At 33.7% G+C, this 27,836-nt stretch overlaps 1 protein-coding gene across 1 annotated transcript in view; it reads right to left on the bottom strand.

Moving 5' to 3' along the window:
• Window positions 1-27,836, bottom strand: part of LOC127154651 (collagen alpha-1(XXIV) chain) — a 130,506-nt gene that overhangs the window by 99,428 nt on the left and 3,242 nt on the right. Inside the window, exons 2-4 of the mRNA XM_051096329.1 lie at window positions 20,384-20,454; window positions 9,973-11,225; window positions 1,977-2,030 (exon numbers count right to left, since the gene is read on the bottom strand). Of these exons, the coding sequence (XP_050952286.1) occupies window positions 1,977-2,030; window positions 9,973-11,225; window positions 20,384-20,454 (1,378 nt within the window). The remainder of the gene's footprint in view (window positions 1-1,976; window positions 2,031-9,972; window positions 11,226-20,383; window positions 20,455-27,836) is intronic.

Below are 27,836 nucleotides of genomic sequence, written 5' to 3'. Positions count from 1 at the left end.
TATTAGTTTAAAAAACAAGAATGAAAATTAGAAATGATGATGACATAGTCAGAAATAAGTTTAAATAATATTATTTATTTATTTACTTATTTATATTTACTGTATTTTAATGCCATGTCAGCAGCATCTTCATGTCGTCAATACTAGACAAAAAAACTTACATATAATAGATATATTCAGGTGATTAAGTTTAAATACTAAAATAACTAAAACTAAAAAAGAAAATAAATAACAAAAAGCACACAATTAATCAAAACTGAAATAAAAATGGAAAGTATAAAAATAAAGGTAATTTAAAATATTAATGGTATTATTAAAGATAATACTAATATTAAAGCAGCACTGGAATGACGTTATTGATTTTCAAGCAATCTGCAGTTTCTATGTGACTCTATGGAGCAGCGTGAACGCTCTGCTAAATATCTCCATTTCTGTTTCACAGCTGAAAGCCCTGAGTAGACAATGAGTGATTAGTAAAGTAAGATCAATGATGATTTGTGTTTCTGAACAGATATTTTGTGTCTAGGACGATCAGGAATGATGCTGACAGACGGCGTCTGAGAATAAAGCATCAATCAGTGACTGACAGCAGCCGGAGCGCCTGCGGCCTCCACAAACTCAAATATCATGAGGACAGAGCCTCTGACAGCCCAACACCACACCATAAATGTACAGAGATAGAAGTGTGTGTGGTTCTATTTACTGCTGTACCAGTGGCGATTTCTTTAAGACTGCAAGGGAAGCTCAGCTTCCCCTATAATGTCACAAAATTAATGGTCAAATTATGTACTGTTGTATTAACATTTTATTGACTAAAAATGCGTTAGAAAACGTTCATCTCAAAGACGAGTTCGTTCAGAATCAGTTAGATATAGCAGGTCGGCTGACTTGATTTTCTTCTCATACATTCCCGTAGCGTCACAGTGCATTTCCCCGTTGAAGCCCAGCGTCCATTGACTTCAATGCGGCTGCTTTGAACGTTTTTTCAGTGCTTTGAAACTAGACGGTCATTGGATAAACGCTGCGATTATGTCCCGCCCACGGACGCTCAGCGTCTCTGGGGGTGAATGAGGAGCAAATGAGGAGTGGGCTGGCCTGGACTCCGAGCTTCTGCGTGATGATTGGAGGGTCTGTCGAAAGATTGCATCTCCTTTTGACTGACAGCGATTTTGTACTATAAGGAATCGCTGAAGCTATTCGCGCTCAGTCCCATCGCGGATTTCTCAAGTTCAGTCGAAATAAAAACTGCTGCAACCTATTTCTTTATATTTGCTTGGCGAAATTGCTTGATTTTCATCATACATTTCACACAATTATACACCACATTCCTTGTTTCACTTTTACAGAGTTTAATATTTTTTTTAGATCGTTCATTCATTCATTCATGTTAATATTTAATGTAGTAATCAATATATATATATAGATTACTACATTAAATATTAACATGGAGGATGACTATAAATTAATATATATATATATATATATATATAATCTTGAAAAATTTTAACATAACATAATGAAACCTTATATTTTTATTAAAATACTTTATAAATAAATAAATAAATAAATAAATCTCCATAATAACCTTATTTAAATTGCAAAATATTTATACTATATAGTAGCATCTGACTAAAAGAAAAAATACATCATATTTTGCATAATAAAACTAAAGCTTTTTTTTTTACGATTGTTTGCATTGTGACTTATGACAATAAGGCACATTCTTGTGAATAAATAAATAGACAATTTTACGATGTAGGCCGAAAATGAGCTTCCCCTATTTGACAGACCAGTAGCCGCCACTGTGCTGTACATTTCTGTGATTCTTTCACATTCTCAGAGATTATTTTCACCACAAACAGCTGCTGAAAGTCTGAAAACAAAGTGAGCAGGACAGACTGATGCTGTATGAATCAGCAACACAGAGAAACAGGATTCAACCTGTGACACTGATGCATCAGAGCGGAGCATCTTACCCGCGGTCCTCTCTTTCCAGGGGGTCCTGGGAGACCTGGGGGGCCGATGGGACCCTGCGGAGACACACAGATGAGCAGGAAATCAGAAAGAAAGATCGATTCATGAACAACCGCTTCTGAACAGCACAAGACAGACCGCGTAATTGAAACCGTGTGTCTGACTGACACTTTCAACACTGGAAAGCACGTCTGGCGTATGAGAGACGAACATTAGAACTGATTAATGAACATCAATGATCACATTCATGCTGGATTACTGACACATGAGCAGCTTTACAGCTGGAGAGCGGGACAGGGATATATATATATATATATATATACATATATAAGGTGTAAAAAGAGCCAGACATGTCCAGAATGAGAAGTGGCATTTTGCTTGCTTTCCACTGAAACGTTTAACTTAAAAGTTCAAATTAAAAGCTGGAATAATAACTGGAATAAAATAATAAATACTAAAGTAAAACTGAAAAAAAAAAAAAAAAAAAATTACAAGCAAATAAAATAAATTAAAAATAAATTAAAAAGCTAATAAAAATTACAAAAGCACATTCTTACTAAAACCTAAACTAAAGATAAAAATGAACTTAAATATTTCAAATTTCAAATAAAAACAACACATAAATAAAGCAAATGAATAAAATGTATTTGTTTCCTTAAAGTCCAATAAGATGTATAGCATAATATATATATATATATATATATATATATATTAGCAAATACAAAATAAGCAAATTCACATCCTAATAAGTCTAAAATGAATAAAATGTAGTAAATAAATAAATTGATTAATTAAAAATATAATAAATAACAATAATATATATAATAATATATAACAATATATAATATATAATGATATATAACAAATTATATTATTAATATATTAACAAATAAATAAACAATAAATTCACATCCTAATAAATACAAAATGAATAAAATGTAGTAAATAAATAAAATGTACTAAATACATAAATAAAATAATAATAATAATAATAATAATAAATAAAAAAACAAACTATATTATTCATATATTACCTAATAAATAAACAATAATTTCACTAAATAAATATTTAATAAATAAAATGTAATAAATATAATAATAATAATAATAATAATAATATAGCCCCAACATTTGCTTAAAGTCCAATAAGTTCCAAAAGAAAAAAACAAAAATGTAAATTACTTCTAAGTTAATTCATAATAATAATGTAACAATTTAGCCAGTAAATTAACTAATTTACATCCTAATAAGTCCAAAATAAATCAAATGTAATAAATAAATAAATATTTTTGTTTGCCTAAAGACCAATAAGGTCCAATGGGGGAAAAAGTAATTTAAGTTAATTCCTAATAATAATAATTATATAGCAAAAATATATGATATAATATATATATACACACACACACACACGATATATACATATAGTTCACATCCTAATAAGTCCAAAATGAATAAAACGTACTAAATAAATTAACTGTAGCAAATAAACAAATAAATAAATGTTTTTGTTTGCTTAAAATCCAATAAGGTCCAAATATACTGAATAATACAGCAAAAACAAACAAATAAATAAACAATAAATTCAATTTAAACTTCAAAGTCCAAAATGAATAAAATGTAGTAAATAAATAAATAAATAAATAAATATTTAAAGTCCAAAAAGGTCCAAAGGAATTTTTTTTTGTGAATAAATAAACAATAAATTCACATCCTAATAAGTCCAAAATGAATAAAATGTAGTAAGTAAGTAAATAAATAAATACATTTTTTCATTTGCTTAAAGACCAATAAGGTCCAAAGGAAAAAATAAAAATGTAATTTATCTCCAATTATTATTTCATAATAATAATAATATAGCATAATATAGCAAATATATATATAACAAATAAGTTACCCAACATGCATGAAAATACAAACCAAGAGGCTGACCAAACGTCCCGTGAGGCAGCGCTAACAGAATGAAAACATACTTCCAAATGTGTCTCTCATAAACATTAAGGAGCAATCACATGTCTATAAAAACCCTCCATTAAAATCTTCCATTAACCTGTGCTGATGTTCACTAGCCTTTGAGGAATAAAGCACAGCTGAGGCATCACGAACTAAACAACCCTGATTCATTCAGAACAGGCATTTAAAAGCCTCATTAAAAATTCACACTGACCTGGTCTTTGTTGAGCACCGCTGTTTACCACTATATTATATGATTTGAATGTTGATGAAGCTTAAACAGCAAGATCTACCTGGTCAGGTGCTTCACTGGTCCAACAACAAACAAACCAATATTAACCAGCATAAACTACCTAACAAAAAGAGATATTCAATGTTAACTAACACCTGTTTGTTCAAGATCAAACCAACAAAACAGCTTATTCTCTCTGTGTGTCCACAGGTGGAACCGCTACAATCGCACGTTTGATGTTCGACAACACTTGGAGACAATAAAAGTTTAAAGTTTAGTGCTTGCAACAACATACAGCTGACAACTATCTAGACCAGATCAGCTCTTTTGCCAAGATGGCCAGTGATTGATTTGTAGCCAAGGTAAGGAAATGGTTAAGCGTGACAGCTGCTTTAAACATGCAGGACATTGAATGTCAACCAACAACGATTTATTGTGAAAGACAGACATTTTTTCTAAATATTGATATACATTACCTAGTACAGGAATGCACAAGTGTTTCATATTTTCACATTTTATATAAAGCTGCTTAACAAAAAAATAAAGCTTCAGTACAAGGGTTGGGCAATATAGCTTACAAATAATTAAGTAAAAAATAAACAAACAATAAATAATAAATAAACTTTTATATTTAATAATTAAAGTTAATATTTAATAAGTGCATAAGATCATTTATTTTGATTGCAATAACTGATTAAAATCTTTTAAAAATAAATAAATGCATAAAAAATAAATGCATAAATTCAATCAGTCAACTGTTTAAAATCTAATAAATGCATAAATAAATAAATGCATATATCAGTCAATCAATCAATCTTTGGAAGGATAAAGAAATCCTGATTTTTTGACTACAATAAATTTTCAAATCAAGTATAAAAAGAATAAATACACAAATGCATAAATAAATGCATATATTAATTAATATATGCATTTAAAATAAATGTTTAAAAAGTAGAAAAAAATCATGCATAAATGCGTAAATAAATAAATGCATAAATAAAGCTTTAGAAGGATAAATCTTTGACCTTTTTGACTAATATAACTGTTGAAAATCTAGTGGAAATAAATAACAGCATAAATGCTTAAATAACTGCATATATCAATCAATTAATTAATCAATCATCGTATTAATAAATAAATCTTGATTTTTGAATATTTTTTTATCTAGTAAAAAAAAATGCATAAATCAATCAATCAACCAATCTTTGGAAGGACAAATCTTGATTTTTTTTTTTGTTGTTGTTTTGACCAATATGACTGTTAAAAATCTAGTGAAAATGCATAAATGCTTAAATAACTGCATATATCATAAATAAATCTTGATTGCTATTTTACTACAATATTTATTTTTAAATCTAGTAAAATAAAAATGCATAAATAAATAAATCTTTGGAATGATAAAACCTGAAATTTTTTGACTAATATAACTATTAAAAACCTAGTGAAAATGAATAAATGCATAAATGCATATGTCAATCAACTAATCAAACAATCTTTGGAAGGATGAATAAATCTTGTATTTTTGACCCCAATACATGCTTAAAATCTAGTAAAAAAAAAAAAAAAAAAAATGCATAAATAACTAAATAACTAAATAAATAAATCTAAATAAATAAATAACTAAATGAATAACTAAATGTTAAAATCTAGTGGAAAAAATAAATGCATAAATGCTTACATAAATAACTGCATATATCAATAAATTAATCAATCAATCTTTGGAAAGATAAATAAATCTTGTATTTTTAACACCAATACATGCTTAAAATCTAGTAAAAAAAAATAAAATAAATAATAAATGCATAAATAAATAAATCTTGGAAGGATAAATCTTTTAATCAATTTTAATAAATCATTTTTTGACTAATATAACTGTTTAAAATCTAGCGTAAATAACTAAGTGCATAAATTCTTAAATAAATGCATATATCAATCAATTAATCAATCAATCTTTGGAAGAACAAATAAATCTTGATTTTTTGAATACAATATATTTTTTAAATCAAGTAAAAAAAAAGAAAATCAATTGATCAATCTTTGGAAGGATAAATCTGTAATTTGTTTTGACTAATACAATTTAAAAATCTAGTGAAAATAAATAAATGCATAAATGCTTAAATAAATAACTGCGTATGTCAATCAATTAATCAATCAATCTTTGGAAGGATGGATTTTTTTTTATTACTACAATACATTTTTAAAGTCTAGTAAACGAAATGCATAAATAAATAAATACATCTTTGAAAAAAGATAAATCTTGAATTTCTAACTAATATAACTTAAAAATCTAGTGAAAATAAACAAATGCATAAATAATTAAATAAATAACTGCATATATCAATCAATTAGTCAATCGATCTTTGGAAGGATAAATAAATCTTGAAACATTTTTACTACAATTACTGTTTAAAATTTAGTTAAAAATGATCAAAAGACAAGTTTTCCACAAACTATATATATATGTAAAGATCTATACCTGTCTATACCTGTCTACTAATATACATTAAGTATATATAAAGACTTATGTAAAGGCCTAAGGCAAGAGTGGCAGCGAAGAAAAATCCCAGATATGGCTCTGTGTTATGACAACCATTATTCAAGACTCACATAAACAAAGCCTCACGGGTTTTGAAAGCACCAGTCGTCCTCCTAATGTGTCTCTTATGTTTTCTCTGCTTATTGACAGAAGTGTGTGTAGGAACATTTGGAACGGAGGTTAGTCGCGCTCAGCCAATCACAAAAGACGAAATTTTTCGAGGCCGCGCAGCTGCGTTCAGGGCCGACAGAGATCTGTGGAAAATCTGAGACAGCAAACCGCCTGAACACCGCAGGTGAATCTACATGTTCAGCAATCAAAACCATGTTGAAAGCCTTAATAAGTCTACTGTTATGCACAAAAAACAAACCAGGTAATCTCCCTAAGCTGGGTTCAGCTGGAAAGTAACAGTGCTTTGGATAAACGACAGAATGAATTATTAGATATTTTAAGAAACTGACTGCTGTGCAATGGAAACAAAAACCATAAAGCTATCCATCTCATTCACTGATTTCTACCTTTGAGGCATAATTAGAGTTACAACAGGAGAGAAAAGTGCAATGAAACGCTGACTTCGGATAGTCCCAGCTGGTGAATCTACCTCCCCCAGTTCTTCCAAGACAGGAATGCACCCTATCCCTCGGCCAAGAGAGAGCACTTAGGGTGACGTCCAACAAAAATATCCACAAAGTCATGTCTCATATCCACATCCAGCCTCACCCGAACCACTAATGCAAACACCTTAGTGTTTCACACGTAAACGTGCAGGCAACTGTTTAAACATGAATAAAACATTACTTCAGAGGAGCTTCAGGGCGTCAGCGAAATCTTTTCCAAAAAGATCATCCGCTTTCTGGCTCGTTTGTTGGCGCGATTGAATATATTCTGGGATTCTGGAGCCGAGGCTCACAATGGCCTACTGACCTACACTTGATATACAGCAGCGCTCCACCCCGCAGTTCTGCTGCTGAGAGTTTATTTCATGTACTTTGCTATATTTAGCATGTGCTCCAAGTAAATCAAGCCTTATTCCCAATACTATAACAGCAAGGAAAAAGAAGCAGAGCCAAAACCAAGAGCTAAGATAGTGCAAATTCATGGATGACGGGCCTATTCCCTCTGGCAGCACACAAATGATGAAAAACGTAAGTTAAACTTCGGTTGAACACCAGATCAGATCATTTTGTACTAGTATATCATAGCCGTAGACCAATATCTAAACTAGCACTAATAATTTTTGACAGATTTGCTACTGTCTCAAAGACTCTGGCATTATTATGTTGCCTTTAAGTCCTTTTGGGAAATGATTTTGGTCAGAAAAAATGGACTCTCTGGGAAATATTATAATTCTTCTCTAGTCAACACAGGAAACTTTATATTTAGGCCAAAACAGCCTCGCATCTTTATCGGGTGGTGGAAAAGAGGATAATTATAGCTGCAAGCACTTTAAGGCATTTAAGCACATATGGAAAAAGACATATAAAAAAGCAATTTTGGCAAATCCATGTAAATTACCATAGATTTTTTTTTTAACATTTATGACTATTATACCACCAGCTGTAGTATAATCTCCTTAAAACTTTGCATGCTTGTTTAGAATCACCTGTCGCATGTGCTCGGAGTTTTTCTTTAGGCTTTATAGGATTTGGGGTAAATTTGGACAGGCCCCTTTTCTAAACAAGACCATTATAGTTTTCCAAAGTGTACATTTTTTTAAAAAAAATGATTGACCTAGAGAGTAAAGAGATTTGTACTGCAGTGAATTGTACTTTTGTGGACTGGACTAGTTTACAAAAGTAGGTGTTTTACATCTTCTCAATTAACAAAATATCTGATTGACAGCAGTGGTTCTAGAGGCAAAGCTGTCTGGAATGAGGAGTTCCATCATATGTCATCATCATATGTGCTAAAACCGCACAATGTACAAACGTTAACATTGAAAAATGCGATATATGGCCCCCTAGGGGCCGATTTCTTTCAAATTTCTCTCAGACCTTTGGGGCTGTGAGTCAAACAGGCCCACCAAGTTTCATTTCAATCGGCCTTCGTTAACCTTGTCTAATAGGTGCTCAAACTTCATCTGCCAATGGCAGCCATGTTTTATTGAGATACGCAAATGTCCTTATAGACACTTGTGGCACTTTGGACCACGACCGTGTACAGGATGAATGGTTGCATAGTTATAGCAATTTTATGGTTTTTCCATCTTATAGCATCACCAAGTGGCCAAGCTCCAAGATTTTCTGTGATCTCAGATTGAGCTCTTACATAGGCATTCTGAGTTTGGCAAAGATACCTCATGCTGCGACTGACGGTTTAGGAGTTATGAGCGATTTCGCACTTTTGATCATTGTAGCGCTTCCGTCAGGTCAATTGGGGCGAGCTTTGGTGACGTTGTAGGCGGTGTGAGTACTACCATCCCTCCAAGTTTCAAGTCTCTTAAGACTTACGGTTTGGTCTGCATGATCCAATTTACATGGAGATCGCTGATCCTTGGTCATTCTATCAATTACAATAGGGTTTTGAACCCCTAATAGAAACCCAAGATGCACAATCGAAAGGTTAATCTATATACTGCGTCATTTGGTTCACCAAATAGACCTGGCATCTCATAAATGGGGTAGCTTTTTTAGCACTGTTCATCTACAGACAAACTAAACTGTACCATCAACATTCACCATTACTGCTTATCTCAGTAACTAGCAATGATACGCCTCTGGCTCGGAAACAAAACCAAGAGTTTCCCCACAACTAATTACAACATTGTGGTGCCATTCGTGTGCACTCATCTCATAAACATAATTACTTTGACATGACTTTGAAAGTGGAATTAGACTAGACTGAGTGTTGGTTATGTTGTTGCTATGTGATGCAAACCCCATACATATGGAAGTGTAAATTAGCACATCAGTCAAATTACAGCATGAGCAACTGGCGGCGACTTGAAACATGCTATTATAACCACCTGTAAGTCCGGGAGGACAAAAGCTAACTATCACCTTGCTTCTAAATCACTACCTGTCACTGGCAAATTATTTACTTCTTCTCTTGCCCAGTAGACTCCTGATCAAATATGACTTGCAGAAACGCAGCCAAGTGCACGCTCTTTCAAAGAGCTTCTCATTCTACCCAGGAAAAAGCCATAAATTAGCATGAACTCTTATGCATTGTAATTTGGATAAATTCTCAACTAGAGCTTTGCTCTGGCTTGCAGTGACTTGATTCTAAAGATTATGGAAGTCATTCAAAAACACGAGAAAGATAATCAAAGAGTACTTACTGGAGGACCCGGTTCTCCTTTAGGACCAACAAATCCGTCATAGTCAAAGAAATATTCATCTTCTTCAAACCCATAGTCGTATCCATAACCCTCTGAGTATCCCACGTCATGCACTCCCTCATGAACCTGCTCCTCAGATTGGTCCACCAGGTTATAGCTGCTCTCTTCACGGTACAGGACTGTGCCGTTCACTTGATGCTTGGTTTGCAGAAGCTCTTTGTTGGACTGGTGGGATCCACCTTCATTCCTCAAGGCCTCCTTCAAACGGCTCTGCTTGACGATGGTGATCAAATCCGGGGTGGCCCGAGTCGCTCTGGGCTTCTTAAGAAGTGGCTGATTCTCTGTGTCGTTTTCACTGTCAAGGTTCTTGTCTGTGGTGGGGTTGCTCGTGGAAGTCTCCGGAGTTAGGTCCAGGGATTGCACTGTGCTGGATGGTTTTGGAGAAGGGCTCATGTGCTTAGGTGTGCTGGAGCGGAACATCTGAGAGCTTTTGGTTGAAAACTGGTCAAAAAGTGCTGTGGTGGCCGTAGCAAGAGTTGGGATAAACCTCCAAGTGTGTGATTCCGAAGAGCTGTGGTGGAACTTAGGTGAAACTGATAGGAATGGGGACTCTGAGCTCCCCGACTGAGATCGGAAGGTGTCGGACAGTCTGCACTGTTTTTTAACATAGTCGCAGTAGTGTGCCGCAGCTTGGGCAGAGGGGTAAATATCCAGCTGGCACAACGCTCCTTCAAACTGCACCGCCCTGGAGTCCATCCTTCCCACAGAGAGGCGGCCTTCAGAGCTCAACGTCTGCGGACGGGTTAGAGTTTCCTCGCCGTAATGCACGGCCCCGCAGCGTGCATAGAAAGATACGGAGCGTGGCCGGACCCCTACAGCGAAGGAGTGCCACTGTCCATCTTGCACATCGTACTTGAAGTAGATTGACGCTTTCTCTCCCGTGTAAACCACTACCCTTCCGGGCAGGAGCTGCAAGCCAAACTGCAGTCTGTCCCTGCCGTCACGCAGACTAAAAATAAAGGCATTGTTTGCTCGCCAGGAGCTTAAACTGACTACGATGGAAAACTCCTCCTCCACGCCTGCGGGGAGCAGGTTCACCAGTGGGGCCTCAATGAGGGCATCCCGTCCGAGGATAACCCCAACTCCAGGGGGCAGGATGGACAGAGATGAAGCAAGGGAGGTGAGGTAAGGTGTCCCGGAAGAGTCTATGTCTCTGCGACCGGCAAGGCTCAGCTGATGAATAAGATCTACACCTTGAGAGAAAGAAAGAGACAATTGTAAGTAAGGTAGGCAGGGTTTGGCTAGGTCAGGGGTAGGCAAGTTCACTCCTAGAGAGCCACATCCAGCTCCAACACAAATCAAACACACCTGAACAATCTAATCAATGTGTTCAGGATTACTAAGGCTACAGGCAAGTGAGTTTTATTTTCCAGGTTTGGAGCTGAACTCTGCAGGACTGCAGCACTTTAGGACTGAACTTGCCTACCCCTGGGCTAGGTAAACACCACAAGACAGACATACAATGCCAGGTCATGTTAGAGTGTCCCAAGTTTGTTCAAACCTCTGATGAGCTACTAGTCCACACGTTAACCTCTGTAATCTAAATCTGTTAAATAATTTAATTTGTCTGACAGTCACCATAAAACAATTTCTGACTCTTTCGGACCTCTATAACACAAAGCACACAAAAGCTATGAATATGTGCTTTGACATCCATGACATCACAAATTACCCATGAGCCCTTGCATAGCATCTGTTGCCCAGATGAACAAAGAGAATGAGAGGAAAGTGGGGGTCTCAAACCACACATCTCTTTTCACTCTTTCTCTTTCTGTGTGGATCACTCTGCCTTTTCTCCTGTCACATGTTATTAGTCTGTGTACATCTGAGTGGCCAGAAAGGATGTTTTGAGAAACTAATTCCTCATCATATCTGTTTAGTTTAGACCAGGGCTTTTCAATTCCAGTCTTGCAGACTTTGGTTCCAACTCTAATTAAACACACCTGTATGTAATCTGCAAGCAATTCTGAACACTGTGATAAGCTTGTTCCAGAGTGTTTGGTGGGGTAGGATCTAAAGTCTGCAAGACACCGTCCCTCCAGGACTGGACTTGAAGAGTCCTGATTTAGAATGGTTCACATATAATTTCATTTCGATGTTAGATATTCTCTTGCATCCCAGTTTTAAGTGCAGAGACAATTAAAGGGTTACTCCACCCCAAAAATGAAAGCTTTGTCATTAATTACTTACCCCCATGTCGTTCCAAACCAGTAAAAGCTTTGTTCATCTTTGAAACACAATTCAAGATACTTTGAATGAAAACCGGGAGGCTTTTGACTGTCCCATTGACTGCCAAGTAAATACCACTGTCAAGGCCCAGAAAAGTATGAAAGACATCGTCAAAATAGTTTGTCTGCCATCAATGGTTTTGGAGAATATTCGCTGGACGCAAAACGCTGAACCGTGTACGCAGTTTGCGTCCAGCAGACATTCTCCAAAATGCCGCTATAGTGCCGCAGATCAGACAAATTGTTAAATAAAGTTGTTATTTTTATTTATTTTTTTTTGCGTACAAAAAGTCTTGTAGCTTCATAAAATTCTGATTGAACCACTGATGGCAGATGGACTATTTTGACGATGTCTTTCATACTTTTCTGAGCCTTGACAGTGGTATTGGCAGTCAATGGGACAGACAAAAGCCTCCTGGTTTTCATCCAAAACATCATAAATTGTGTTCCGAAGACAAACAAAGCTTTTATTGGTTTGGAACGACATGGGGGTAAGTGATTAATAACAAAACTTTCATTTTGGTGTGGACTAACCCTTTACGTAAAGCATTGTACACTTCCTGAATAGTGCAGATATCCAATAGCACCTTAAAAGAGCTATACGTTAGCATCAAATTTGTCTCATTTCGCATTGCATATTTTGACCTGGCTAAACACCAAAAGTCAGAGACATTTCGGTGACGGCTCAAGTGGAGTTTCGTTGAGTGCATATTACTTACTGATACTTTTAAGACATATTGGCGTTATCTAAATGCTTTCTCCTAACCCAGACTTACCCACTTACGCCCATCAACTGATAAGGCATGCTCTGGTTTTGGGTGGACTTGTCTAAACGGAATTTGGACTTAACGGTGAAGTTTGCAATTTCTGCACCACTAGAGTCACCAAATAGAATTGCAAACCAGCAGACAGTCCCATGCAATGGTTGAGTCCATGATGCTGTGTTGGGATGCTCATGCAAACATAATGTTTAATAGTGCAATAGAGTCTTAAGGTGATGAAACACAGTGCAACTTTTTGGGCACTTTGGGCAAACACCACCGTTTGTGTCTGTGTTGCTCTCTCGACCGGCTAGGATGTTCATGCTCACTAAACGATATTCAATACCACCTGTTCATGGGAATTAACCTAAAAAATGATTTACCTGCTCTCTCTGTATATGAAGCTAGAGTAGAAACATTTTAACACCGAAGAAATTACACACTCCAATTTTAAATACATCATAAAGTTAAACAAGCCTGAGGGCAGCAGAGCAGAACTGCAAGAAACTACAGCAGGTCTGTTTTTGAGATCAAGTGAGTAGGAAAGCTTGTCCTCCAAACACAAACAAAGCTTTTACACCTTTTGAGAAATGTCCACAAAGAGATCTCAGAGGAACTGTGCTGGAAACCAGCACTTTTATTACTAATCCAGACTTTCTGCTTTGTGTTTAAACAGATTTCTTCATCCTCCGATTAAACAGATGACAAGCAAAAGGCAACAATGGTGGAGGCACAAAGTTACCGTTGTTTTCTCTTGTTCTTTCTATAAGAGTCAGCCATTACTGTACCTCGAAACTCGTTGTGGTTTGATTCAATGTGGTTTTAAAAACAGACAGGATTTTAAACAACCATGAAAAAGAGAACTGACTTCAAAGCTCAGCCAGCAACTTTTGACTGGTGAACTTTCACCTCTTCGTGGTTCAGACTGAACAACGAACAGCCAATAACTTATTTTTAGAGTGTCACCATTGCGAACAACCATGAAGAGATGCCGGGAAATCAGCCTGGTGGCGATTGGTTGCGCTCTGGCCATCTGTAGTGCCAAACAATCTGTGTCTCCCAGTTTTACTAAGTAATGAGTTAGTAGATAGTTGGTGGATGATAAACGAGACTTATACTGACAGAACGTCAAAGAGACTTTAGGTTTAATTTTTTGCACTGAACCAGTAAGAAACTACCCAGAACACTCGCATTTTGTTTGAGTGTTGATTAAATAATGGATTATTAAACTGTATTTTTGTTGTCACTACATTTGATCGTAGCGTCATGCTCTTCTTTTTGAGCTACAGGAATGCACAGTAGATAATAAACAAACTTCCGTAAGCTGCAAACATGCGGTGTAATGATAGCTGAGCAGTTTTCTAATTATATACTTTTAGGCTTCGGGATGTTGTGCAATCATGATTCATATGTGCATATGTAACATCTTTACTGCAGGCTGTTCTCTATTGTTTGAAGGTGTTTCAGTTATTATTTGCAGCATGTGTAGTCTTTTCGTCTTAATGGCAGCTTGAAAAGCAGCCGCATCTCAGCGAGCGTTTGATCTTTATATCATCTTTGTTATAGTGATGATTCAAGATAAAGATCAAATGCTGAGTAAGCTGTAAGACTATGCTTTCAGCAGGCCTGGACAAAGAGTTGCTGATTTCTGCAGAATTGACAATAAAGGCATTTAGAATGTTACAAAGTTCTTTTGAACTTTATAAAATGAAAAATAAAATGTATCAGTTTCCACATAAAGATTGGGCACCACAACTGTTTTTCTTTGATAATAATCAATAATATGTTTCTTGAGCAGCAAATCAGCATATTAGAATGATTTCTGAAAAGGGTGTAGGTTTGATTTTGGCATTGGTGGGGTCATAACGGCAGAAAACAGATGTTTAATTGTTTGATCAAAATTATTGATATGGACAATTTAGTAGTGTCTGTATATTGCCAGGGACATGTCATAGTGTCTCTACTAAAGTATACACCCTTGAAAATCATAACAAACAATGTCCGATTTTGAAAACTCTCCTTAAAAATGAATAAATCAAGTAACAAGCAACAGAGTTACTCCAAACTGTAAGTCAGACATTGAAGTGAGTTGGTTTTTTTTCACTCTTTCAGTCTATCCAAAGCTCTGTTAATGCTAAAGCAGTGAAAAATGTCTCTGTATTCATTCTCTTAAGGTGTACATTTATTTTTTTAACAACTTGTTTTGTTACTAGTTCATCCATGGTAACCAAAAATTACCAATGGTTTTGCTACACCATACAACCATATTTTAACCCTGGTATTTCCAGTAAAACTGTGGTTATACAAAAAAACAAACATGCAATCAAATGATTCGGGTACCCTCTCCGAAGTTCCGCTCTATCAAATGATTCATGATTCGCGATCCACGCTCCAAAGTCTTGATGGTTTGTAATGATTCACAAACCATTATTTCAGATCAGGACTCGGATCGCGAATCATTCAATTTGTGAAATGATTCTCAAATTTTTCTCCGAACTTCCGATTTGAATCAAATGATTCGCGACACACAAACTTTCGATCTATATGAAATGATTCGCGATTTGAAATCCCGATCAAATGGATCCCGAATCAAATGATTTAAAGCTCCGATACACCCATCACTGTACATGCTTTTTTAAATCATTACAATTAAAAAATGAATGGCTCTTTTCATTTGGTTTTGGCTAGTGAATCGCTTGAAATGAATGATCTAAGTCACGAGTTTGAATCAATCGGAGCGGTTCCAGTGTAAATGACTCACTCAGTTGATTAGGTTTGTCTGTTTCTTTGGTTTTCGTGTCTTCAGCCATGTTTACACAACACTGTCAGTACTACTACTGGCTTACCTTGCTATTTTTATGACATAAACTGAAATAAGCAGAAAAAGTATGATGTCTACAAATAAAATATCAATATTTCCACTCCAAAGAATCCAACACAAATCTATGAAAATATTCAGATGACTTCACAATATTATTATTATTGGTTTTGCTGTATTTGTAATCAAATAAATGCACCCTTGCTGAGCAGAACAAACTTATTTCAAAAAAAAAATATATATATACACTACCGTTCAAAAGTTTGGGGTCAGTACATTTTTATTGTTTCTTTTTTTTTTTTTTAAGAAATTAATACTTTTATTCACCAAGGATGTATTAAGTTAATAATTAAAAGTTTATTAAAAGTTAATAATAAATAATTTACATTGTTATAAAATATTTATATTTTGAATAAACACTGTACTTTTTAAACTTGTTATTCATGATAGAATCCTGAAAAAAAAAATTACAGGTTCCAAAAAATATTTGGCAGCACAACTGTTGATATTATCCAACATTGATCATTCTAATAATAAATCCGCATATTAGATTGATTTCTGAAGGATCATGTGACACTTAAGACTGGAGTAACAGCTGATAAAAATTCAGCTTTTCATCACAGGAATAAATTCTATTTTAAAGTATGTTAAAATAAAAAACATTATTTTATATTGTAAAAACATTTTGCAATATTACTGTTTTTTTTCTATATTTTTAATCAAATAAATGCAGCCTTGATGAGCATAAGAGACTTCTTTAAAGACTATTACAAGTCTTACTGACCCCAAACTTTTGAACGGTAGTGTATATATATATAAAAAAAAACGTACCTACTCAATGCAATATAAAACTATTACCTTATAGTTACTGGTATGTATTAAAACATATTTACAGTATTATATTTATGTCATATTTCTCACTATGTTTAATTTGCATAAAATGCCACAAAAATCCTTTGAATTGCAACAAACCGCTAAATCTAAGTCTTAAATCTAATTACTGAAACAGATTGTTTGAACTGAACTTGCCAACCTGTCATATTTGCTGATGTTTAAATCAGTGAGGCTATTAAAACACATCTGTCTGAACAGGAACAGGTTGTCAAATTAGTTCTTCTTTTGGAAATTTAACAACCTAATAAAAAACAAACACATAATTACTGTATAAATTTAGATCCAAATCATTCCGTATGTATTGTGATAATATTTGGTACCTATCACCCAGTTCCTGTGTTTCCCTCTCAATATCTCTCTTTCTGTGATCTTATTTTATCTTCTCCATTTCACACTAATAAATGCAAATCCAAAACCAAAAACACTCTTCCATCAGGGGAAAAGCAGCTCACCGCAGCTTAACCTGGTTGACCCATCAGTCCATCTAAACCAGCCTGAACCTGAAGTTTCTATCTCCACCTCTTCATCACTTCCACACTGTATCTCTAAATCTGTACAGTCAGCAGAGAAAGAGACGAGCCCTGGAGAAATCTGGAAATGACCGATTAAGATTAGAGCGAGAGAAAACGTGACAGAAAGCCAAAGATAGAGTCGCTCAAGAACAGACACGCCAAACCATTCATTGAAGAGAGGGCAACACGTTCACAAGCGCATGCAATCTCTATGAACGTTTGCATTTCCTTCTATTTGAACTTGTTTTCCTGCTTCTGAATGTCCTTCCTTGGTTTTTGGCTTCTGAATTTCCTCCCTTCATTTTACAGTGAAATTTATGGAAGCTTGTTTCAACTACGGAGTTAAAAATAAAGAGATTATTACTTTTAGTAACTTTTTCTCCCACAATTCTGACAGTTCTTTGCAATTGTAAGTATATCTCTCACAATTCTTTTGCAAATTTGAGGAAATTCAGAGAAAAAGATGTCAGAAAGAAACTCAGAAAAACTCAGAAGTGCCAGACTTCAACTTATAACTGCATGATTTAAACTCAGAATTACCAGAAAAAGTCAGAATTCTAATATTTAAATTCATAATTGTAAGATTTAAACTCAGAACTATGAGGGAAAAGTCATAATTTAAGGTCAGAATTACAAGGAGAGGTCCCGAATTGCCAGATTTAGGCTCAGAATTATGAGAACAAGTCCGAATTTTGAGATTTAAACAGATTTATTATTACAAGATTTTAACTCAAAATTACGAGAATAGCACAATTTAAACTCAGAATTACAAGAAAATAGCAGAATTGCCAGATTTAAAATCATAATTGCATGATTTAAACTCAGAAATATGAGAAAAAGTCAGAATTGCCATATTTAAACCTGTCTGTGAAACCAGGTCTTAAACTCAAAATTGCGAGATTTAAACTCAGAATAACGGGTGGAAAAGGTCAGAATTGTAAGATTTAAACTCAGAATTATCAAGAAAAAGTCAGAATTTAAGGTCAGAATTACAAGGAAAGGTCAGAATTGCCAGATTTTAACTCACAATTGTAGGTTTTAAACTCCAGAATTGGCAGAATTATGAGAAAAAGTCAGAATTGACATATTTAAACCTGTTTGTGAAACCAGGTCTTAAACTTACAATTGCAAGATTTAAACTCAGAATAACGCCGGGAAAAGGTCACAGATGCCAGATTTAGGCTCAGAATTATGAGAAAAAGTTAGAATTTTGAGATTTAAACTTATAATTGCAAGATTTAAACTCAGAATTACAAGAAAAAAGGCAGAATTGCCAGATTTAAAATCATAATTGCATGATTTAAATCACATGTTTATAAAAAGTACTTAAATTTCCTAATTGAACTATGGCCTAATCCTGGCTTAGTCTAGGCCTTGTCTGTGAAACCAGGTCTTAAACTCTCAATTGCCAGATTTAAACTCAGAATAATGGGGGAAAGGGTCAGAATTGCAAAATTTAAACTCAGAATTTAAGAAAAAATCAGAATTACTAGATTTAAACTCACAACTGCGAGATTTAAACTCTAAATAATTTAAAATAATTTAAAAATTATGAGAAAAAAAATCTGAGTTCAGATTTCAACTCATAATAACAGGGAAAAAGTCAGAATTGTAAAATTTAAGGTCAGAATTATGAGATGATAAAGTTAGAATTACTAGATTTAAACTCACAATTGCAAGATTTAAACTTGCAAGAATTACAAGAAAAAGGCAGAATTGCCAGATTTAAACACAATTGTGAGATTTAAACTCAGAATAACGGGAAAAAAGGTCAGAATTACAAGATTTAAACTCAGAATTATGAGAAAAAAAAATCTGAGTTCAGATTTCAACTCATAATAACGGGGAAAAAGTCAGAATTGCAAAATTTAAGGTCAGAATTACAACAAAACGTCAGAAGTCAGAGCTGTTTCAACTGAAAGAAACTTTCACTGATTGATCTTAAAATATATCAATGTCTTTGTTTTGTCTTAAGATGCACACCAATAATTTTTTTTTCTAAGGCACATTTATAAAAATTACTTAAGTGTCCTAATTGAACTATGACCTAATCCTGTCTTGGTCTAAGCCCTGTCTGTGAAACCAGGCCTTAAACTCACAATTGCCAGATTTAAACACAAATGCAAGAAAAAGGCATAATTGCCAGATTTAAAATCATAATTGCATGATTTAAACTCAGAATTATGAGAAAATCTCAGAATTCCAAGAAAAAATCAGAATTGTGAGATTTAAACTCAGAATTATAAGAAAAAAGGGTCAGAATTGCAAGATTTAAAGCCCGAATTATGACACAAAGTCAGAATTGTAAGTTTTAAACTCACAATTGATATATTTAAAGTCAGAATTATGAGGAAAAAGTCAGAAATGTGAGATATGAACTGTAAAGTCAAATTTATGAAATATAAACTTAGAATTCTAAGGGAATAAAGAGTTTTTTAACTTGTAATTTACAATATATGATATGTGATCTTGCAATTGTGAGATAAAAAGTCGCAATTACCTTTTTATGACCTTTTTTATTTATTCTGTGGCAGAAACAAGTTTCCATAAAAATCTCTCACACTTCATTTAGTTATTGTTTCTCTTCTATAAGCTGCTTTGGATAAAGCGTCTGCTAAATGCATGAATGTAAACTTTGTTCCCAATATGAACATGCACTGTTTTATAAACCCTCAGTAATTCACACTGATTGCAGTGCATCGTATATGAGAGCCAACAGCTCATATAAAAGCATTTATTTTTTACACACAAATGGATATTTAATGGCTGTAAAATGTTTTATGAGTTTGCTCGCTGCACTCTGCGTCTTTCTTCCCCCATCAGTCTTTCTCAGTGTGTTTATTTCCAATCTACATAGACATTTCGCACAGTCTCAGTTTCATATTAACAGTAAAATATGCTCACTGGCAGATCGATGTTTCCGTAGAAACAGAAACACAATCGGAAGGAAAACAAACGAATCTTCTGTTTTAAATATTGCAAACGACTGATCCTGAATATTAAACTGGGATACGAGGAAGTATTTTAACAACAAATGACACACGTCGCCTTTAAATAAAGGCAGAACTCCGAGTCCGTGCAGAGACTCGGGGGTCAAAGGTCAGAGGTGAGAAGGTGAAGGGTGAGAGGTGAGCGTACCTGGAGCTGCTGATCGCTCTTCTGCTGACAGCAGCGCCGCACATGTTGACAGGAGGAGGACGAGGAATCTCCTGTGGAAATGAACAACAAACACTTCAACAATCAGAAAACACAGACTGCATGTGTAGCGTAAGGCTGTTTGATTTGGGAATCAAATTGCAATTTTTCAGCAATTTATTTAATAATTATTCCAGGTTTGCTATGTGCTTGTTTGTAGAGCTGCACAATTTGGCCCAAATTGTGTGATCAAATATCAATATGGCTAATAAATAATAATAATAATAATAACAATTATAATTGTCATTATTATTAAATGTGTATAAAAATTAACAAATAAAAACAAAAAAAAAACTATTAATATTGTAAAGTTTTACTTTAAAATACTGTAAAAATGTTTAAAAAGGTAAAAAGTAATTATACTTTTTAAAATTATTTTTAATAATTCCACTGCAAAATTGCAATACTAATATTTATGACCATTTTAATTATATATAATATATTATATATTGAATATATATATATATATAAAAGCAGAATACAGTATTAAATGTTTCCAAATGACTGGACTATTTATTTATTTTTGTTATTTTTAATTAATTTTTTTTATTATTATTATATCATTATTATTAAATAAGTCTAAAAATGAACAAATAAATGCAAAAAGAACTATTAATAATGTAAAGTTTAGCATAAAATACTGTAAAAATGTTAAAAAAATGTAAAAATAATTATAAAAAATATTTTCATTATTTTTATTTATTTATTTAACATTTCAACTGCAAATATATATATATATATCATTTACACACACATATATATAAAGCAGAATACATTTTTATTTTTTTTTTTTATTATTTCAATTGCAAATATATATATATATTTTTTTTTTTTCCTACTGCAAGTATAACATGTCTTATAAAATATTTTCCACTGGAATCAGAAAAAATAAACTTTTCCTTTTGAACAAATTCTGATTGAATCAATTAATAACTGTCATTTTCCAACTCCATTTTATTGATTTAATCATAAACTCACAGAATTTTGTTCTATTTCTCATTAAACAAGACTAATGTATTATCTCATGTCATTTTCCACCTCCAGTAAATGTATTTTGATTTAACAATGTTTAGACATTTGTATTGATTTTGACTTGCAAAATCACTTTTGGCATCAATACTGCTCGTTTTGCACATATAATACTGTTGTTGGTCTTTGAAGACTCATTATGACTGTAATTCCTGTCAAAATAAAGTCCTTCACACAAACTGCTGTCAGATGTTTACATGCTTTTTAAACTGAAATCTCACTGTTCTTACTGTCAGACGCACAGTCAAAGTGAAAAGCGAGCGCTCATGTACAGTAACACAATGCATGATGCTTTCATTGTTTTCCAGTGTGAATGTAAAGCTTCAGACATGTTTCAGACATTCCTGGTGTACGTGAATCCCTCAGGCCTGAATTCCTGCTGGAAGCCTGTTCTCCAGTAACTCACTACAGCAACCCAGCATGTGCTCTTCAGATGTACAAAATCAAACAACAAACCACTCGAGGCCATGCTAAAAGACATGTTCTTATAAAACCCCATAAAGCACAGTAAAATCATGGTAAAACCTTGTCCCAGTCAGGAGCGATGCAACATGTTTCCAGCAGAAACGCATGAGAATTTGAACCAGTGAGATTCCACTGTGTGCGGGGCTAGACAGAACTAGTGCAACAGTGGTTCTAAAAGACATTAATATTCATTGAACTCATTAATAATTATAATTAAAGTAATTGAGATATTTTACAAGAGCTTTAAATGTACTCATAGTGTGATAGTACACACTGTAAACTAACTACTTTCAAATAGTATGCTAAATGGATCTCAATATTGCACGTTTAAAAAAAAATACTAAGAAATGTAACTTCTTATTTCAGTTACATTTACTTAATTATTATTTATTTTTTACTTATTTATTTATTTATCATTATATCAATTTCAGTGTGTAAACGTTTAATATTTAATAAAATTAAATAAAGCATGCAAAAAACATGTTTATTCAACAGGCTGGATATAAGTCAAGGGCATTGCTTATTTGAAATTTAAATATAAATATAAACATATATTAAAATATAATATAATAATAATAATAATAATAATAATAATAATATATACTAATATTATATACTGGGTTCAGAAAACTTGTTTACCCTATGAATTACATCTGACTATTTGGTCTTAATTCATTTTGCATCTTCAGTAAATGTATCTTGTTTTAAAAAAATAAAAAAAAAATATTTTATAGATTATTAGATTTTATAAGTTATTTTATAGATATATTAAAGATTTTAAAAAACCTTTCAAATTTAAACTTAAAATAGAAATGTTGCCTTGGCAACTAACTGATAATAAACTGAAAATAAGTTGAAGTTGAGGTACTATAATTACCTAAATCCTACAATAAAAATATAACGCTAAATATAAATCGTTTTAAAAAATAACTTACAGATTGTCTAGATATATGTGCACAAACCAATACACGTTTCAAATTGTAGTATGATACATTGCATTTTGCATTTTTAATCCTTTTTTTTTTTGCAGGTGTAATTACAAAATGTTAAAAAATATCTGGGTTCAGAAAACTAAACTTGTTTACCCTTACATCTGACTATTTGGTCTTAATTCAGTTTACATCTTCAGTAAATGCATCTTGATTTTAAAAATAGATTATTAGATTTTAAAAGTTATTTTATAGATATATTAAAGATTTAATTTTTTTAAAACATCTCAAATTTAAACTTAAAATAAAAATGTTGCCTTGGCAACTAACTGCAAATTAATTTAGAAGTACTAAAATCACAAAAACTAGAAGTCAAATGAAAATATATTTGAATATTTTAATAAAACTTTTTAATAAAACAACATTTCAGCAGTGTGTTTTGGGGGTCCTGCTGTTATAATTCACATGAGAAATAAAACTCAAACACAGAGTGTTATGACTGTGATAGAGCGGGCTAATGGAGGTCCGTCTGGTGCCGTTATAAACTGTAATTATCCTGTCGACGAGAGAAGCTGAACACAGACACAAACACACAGCAGAGGAAACAGCTCTTCATTACAGAAAGTGTGAGCGACTGCTGTCCCGAGACAGTTTTACAGTATTTGTGGGTCTAAAATGTGAAGAACAAGATTTCTGAGCCACAAGCAATTTGAAAACCAGCACTATGATGCATAACAGACCAGAAACTGGATGCTCAACAGGAATCTGACAGTTTGATGGCTCAACCCTAGGTGGCGCTAAAGAAATGAGAGAGTAAGATCAGTTAGTTTGCTAAAACATGTCTGTCTACAGAGAAAAACAAAGATTTAGTAAGTCAGATTGTGTCACAAAAGATATTCTTCTTGAATAATGCTGGATTTCTTTAAAATCAGTGTCATTTGGTTTAATATTTTGTTAAATAAATGCAAAACGTGCAAAAAGTGTAGCTTAAATACATTTTGGAGGCACTTTGCGTAACTTAAACATTTGTATATCTACCAAACACTGGAAGGAGAAGTAAAAACTATATTATTACAGATATTCCCAAAAATCATACCTTTGTAAAGCAATGCTAATTCGATAGGCACAACAGAAGTGTTATATTTAGTATTATTGATTGCTATTATATTTGTTATATTTTAATATATTTACTATTTTAATCATTTTTATATTTTTTAAATATCAATTTCAAATTTTGAAATTATATATTTTCATTTTACATTTTATTTTCTTAAAGTTTAATTAAATTTTTTTGTCATTCTTTTTTATTAAATTTGTATGTGATTTTTTGTTGTTTTAGTACATTGTTAAATTTAAAATTGTTGCCAAATAGCTGAAATAAAATATGTTTTTCATATTTTACTTCATTTCTGTTAACTTTTATTATTTAATATTTATTGTAAATGTTAATCAAATTTTCAAATCAAATTGTATTTATTTATTTTTGCATCTGAAGTACTCTTTCAAGCTAGTCTTTTTTAAGACTGGTTATAACTTCATGTCACTTGCATAAGTACATTGATCTAATTTGAATCTGAAAAACAAGACTGATTAACCCCTGACTAACCGCTAGTTGGTCTTAGCTCTTAAGACAGAATTAATATGCACCTGGCTGCAGGTTTGAGAAACTGAAGATATACGTCAATAAAGAAACATCATCCTCATACAGGACTGACAGTCGGTTATATAATCCTAACAGAAAAGAATGTGGAGTCAGTGAAACCATCATTCATCCTGACACAGTGTTGAGATATTTTCCTCATAACGCTTAAACCAACAGCCCAAGGGTAGTCTATCTGGTAATCATATTTGACTAACACTAACCATGAGAGGTTTCATCCTCAACCTAATCTGCTGACGCCAACAAAACCTTCAAGATACACTTCTGAGCCAACTTCAACCACAATCAAAGGTCCAAAACAAACAAAATAGCTATTTTTTGCAGTTTTAACTCCGCGGATCCCTGTAGATTTGTCAAATTCTATGATACATTCCTTGTTATGTTCCTCATTTGTAAGCTACGTTGGATAAAAGCATCTTCCAGATGTTCTCAAGAAGCACCTTCCAGGAAAATACATGATTTCAATCAACGTTACCTGCTGTTTTGTATTGTTCAGCCTGATTGGTTGCTCAAACTTATTTGTTTTCCCACAGTTCTCTCTAAGAGGAGCCACCTGCATCCGTTCGAGAAGACGGTGTGACATTCCACAGCCGAAGAAAAGAAAACAAAAACACAAACAAACACGGCGGAAGAAAGACACAGAGGAGGCCGAATCTAAACAAGAGTTTGCCTATGCGGTTAAAGGAGCCACTGTATGTTCCTGTGATGATCCTTAACATCTGAGAAACCGGTCCTCATCACTCTAAACGTGATTAAAAACATCTTCGCTCCTCAGAGAACTCTAAAAACACTGGATTTGTCCATCCACAAATGTTCAAACCTCATTAAACAGGCTGTGGCTTCGTTAAATCTAACCAACATGACCCGTCCTAAATATGAACTGTTGATTCGATATATAAGTCAAGAAACATTATGGTTCTTCAATAGCATTTGCAGTTGGGAAACCAAGATATTGACATGTAAGCATTTTATACTGCCTTTTTGACCTTTGAACGTCCACAGCATTAGGATTGTGGTCATTATAGCATCCTGAAGCAACTACTGTGACGTTTCACTTGCACTTGACCTCCGATTGTTCATCTATCTTCAATTCTAGAAATGGAAACAGCAAAACATCAAAGAAGTCACTCAAAAACGTCTTGACCAATCTGCTTCTGGGGAATCTTTCTGATTTACGGCGCTTGCATAATTTACGCTCGTATCAGTCCGTGCCAGAGCTAAAGCCGTGTTCTCAGCATACTGAGCAGATGCTCGCGTAGCCGAGATGGTTCGCTCACTGATGGGCTGCCAATATCTGATCCTGTTGGCTTTGGTTTTTTCACACCTGCAGCCAGAGCGTGACTTCATTACTAAAGTGCTGTTGTGTTCGTAACCCATAAAGACAGGCTTGGATTTAGATCTGGAACTACTAAGACCTGCATTTTGGATGCTGGTGAACGGTACAGTTATGCAGATTCACTTGGTCTGAAAATTCATTTTGGTTTAGGTGCATTCTTTATAACAGGATGAAGAATGATATGCATGCAAAACATTGTCAAAGACATGTCAAACTGTCTATACAACCATGGGGCAAGAACAAATAGAGCTAAAGCAACTGTGAACATCTCAGAGAAGTAGCAAGAAGAGCAAAACCACAAGTAAAGACATTTCAATAAATCCCGTCGGTTTATTTTGCAATAGTGAGTACATCTTCTCTTCTGCTGTATGTAGGCTATATTATTATTTGGTGAATGCTAGCGTACTTTCTAAAGCTTCTGAATTGATTCTCTTCTTTTGATCTAGTTCCAGTGTTGGATATGCAACGACACTCAACAAATGCATTAAACATGTGCATCAACGCTCATCTAACAAATGCAATCATGCATGAATAAGTAACTGCGGTAATGCCAAAAATAGTGTTCATCAAAGTTCCCACACCTTTTTTGGTTCCAGGTTGCAGAATGTGCACCAATTTCATTGGGTTCATGTTTGGGAAAGTCATTTTTAGTTATCGAATCAGATCAAGGTTCCCATGCTTTTATAAATTAATTGGTTCCAGGATGGAAGGTGTTCAATGACACGCTCATCTTACAAATGCAATCATGCATGAATAACTATGATAATGTCAAAAACTGAACTGAATCAAACTGATTACATTGGGTTCATATTTGGGAAAGTCAATTTTAGTTGTCAAATCTGAAGGTTCCCACGCTTTTTACAAATTAATTGCCTCCAGATTGGAAGATGTGTGATGAGACTCAACGCACATTCAACAAATGCAATCATGCATGAATAAGTAACTGTGGTAATGTCAAAAATAGTATTCATTATGAATGAATCTTTATGATTACTTTGTTTTTAAGCTTATGAAAGTTTTTTAGTTGTCAAATCAGGCCAAAGTTTCCACACTCTTTTTGGTTCCAAGTTAAAGAAAGTGCAACGACACTAAACACTCATCTAACAAATGCAATCATGCATTAATAACTATGATAATGTCAAAAAATATTATAAGACCGAATCAAACCTATTGCATTGGGTTCATGTTTGGGAAAGTCATTTTTAGTTGTCGCATCAGATCAAGGTTCCCATGCTTTTTATAAATTCATTGGTTCCAGTTTGGAAGCTCAGTCATCTTACAAATGCAATCATGCATGAATAAGGAACTGTGGTAATGTCAAAAATAGTGTTCATTATGATCCCCACACTTTTTTTGGTTCCAAATTTGAGGATGTGTGTCCACACTCATCGCTCATCTAGCAAATGCAATCCTGCATAAATAACTATGATCATTTCAAAAATTGAACCGAATCAAACTGATTACAGTCAATTTTAGTTGTCAAATCTGAAGGTTCCCACGCATTTTATGAATCAATTGGTTCAAGATTGGAGGATGTGCGATGACACTCAACGCTCATCCAACAAATGCAATCATGTATGAAAAAGTAACTGTGGTAATGTCAAAAATATTATTCATTATGAACGAATCCTTATGACTACTTTGTGTTTAAGCTTATGAAAGTTTTTTAGTTGTTAAATCAGGTCAAGGTTCCCACACACCAGATTGGAGGATGTGCAACTACACTCAGCACTCATCTAACAAATGCAATCATGCATGATAATGTCAAAAATATTATAAGACAAAATCAAACCGATTGCATTGGGTTCATGTTTGGGAAAGTCATTAATAGTTGTCGAATCAGATCAAGGCTACCATGCTTTTTACAAATTAATTGGTTCCATGTTGGAAGATGTGTGACAACACTCAAATGCATCTTACAAATGCAATCGTACATGAATATGTAACTGCGGTAATGTCAAAAATAGTATTCATTAC

This window comes from Labeo rohita, chromosome 23, assembly GCF_022985175.1.
Source record: "Labeo rohita strain BAU-BD-2019 chromosome 23, IGBB_LRoh.1.0, whole genome shotgun sequence".
Taxonomy (NCBI): Eukaryota; Metazoa; Chordata; class Actinopteri; order Cypriniformes; family Cyprinidae; genus Labeo; species Labeo rohita.
This window is presented reverse-complemented; position numbering and strand designations above follow the sequence as displayed.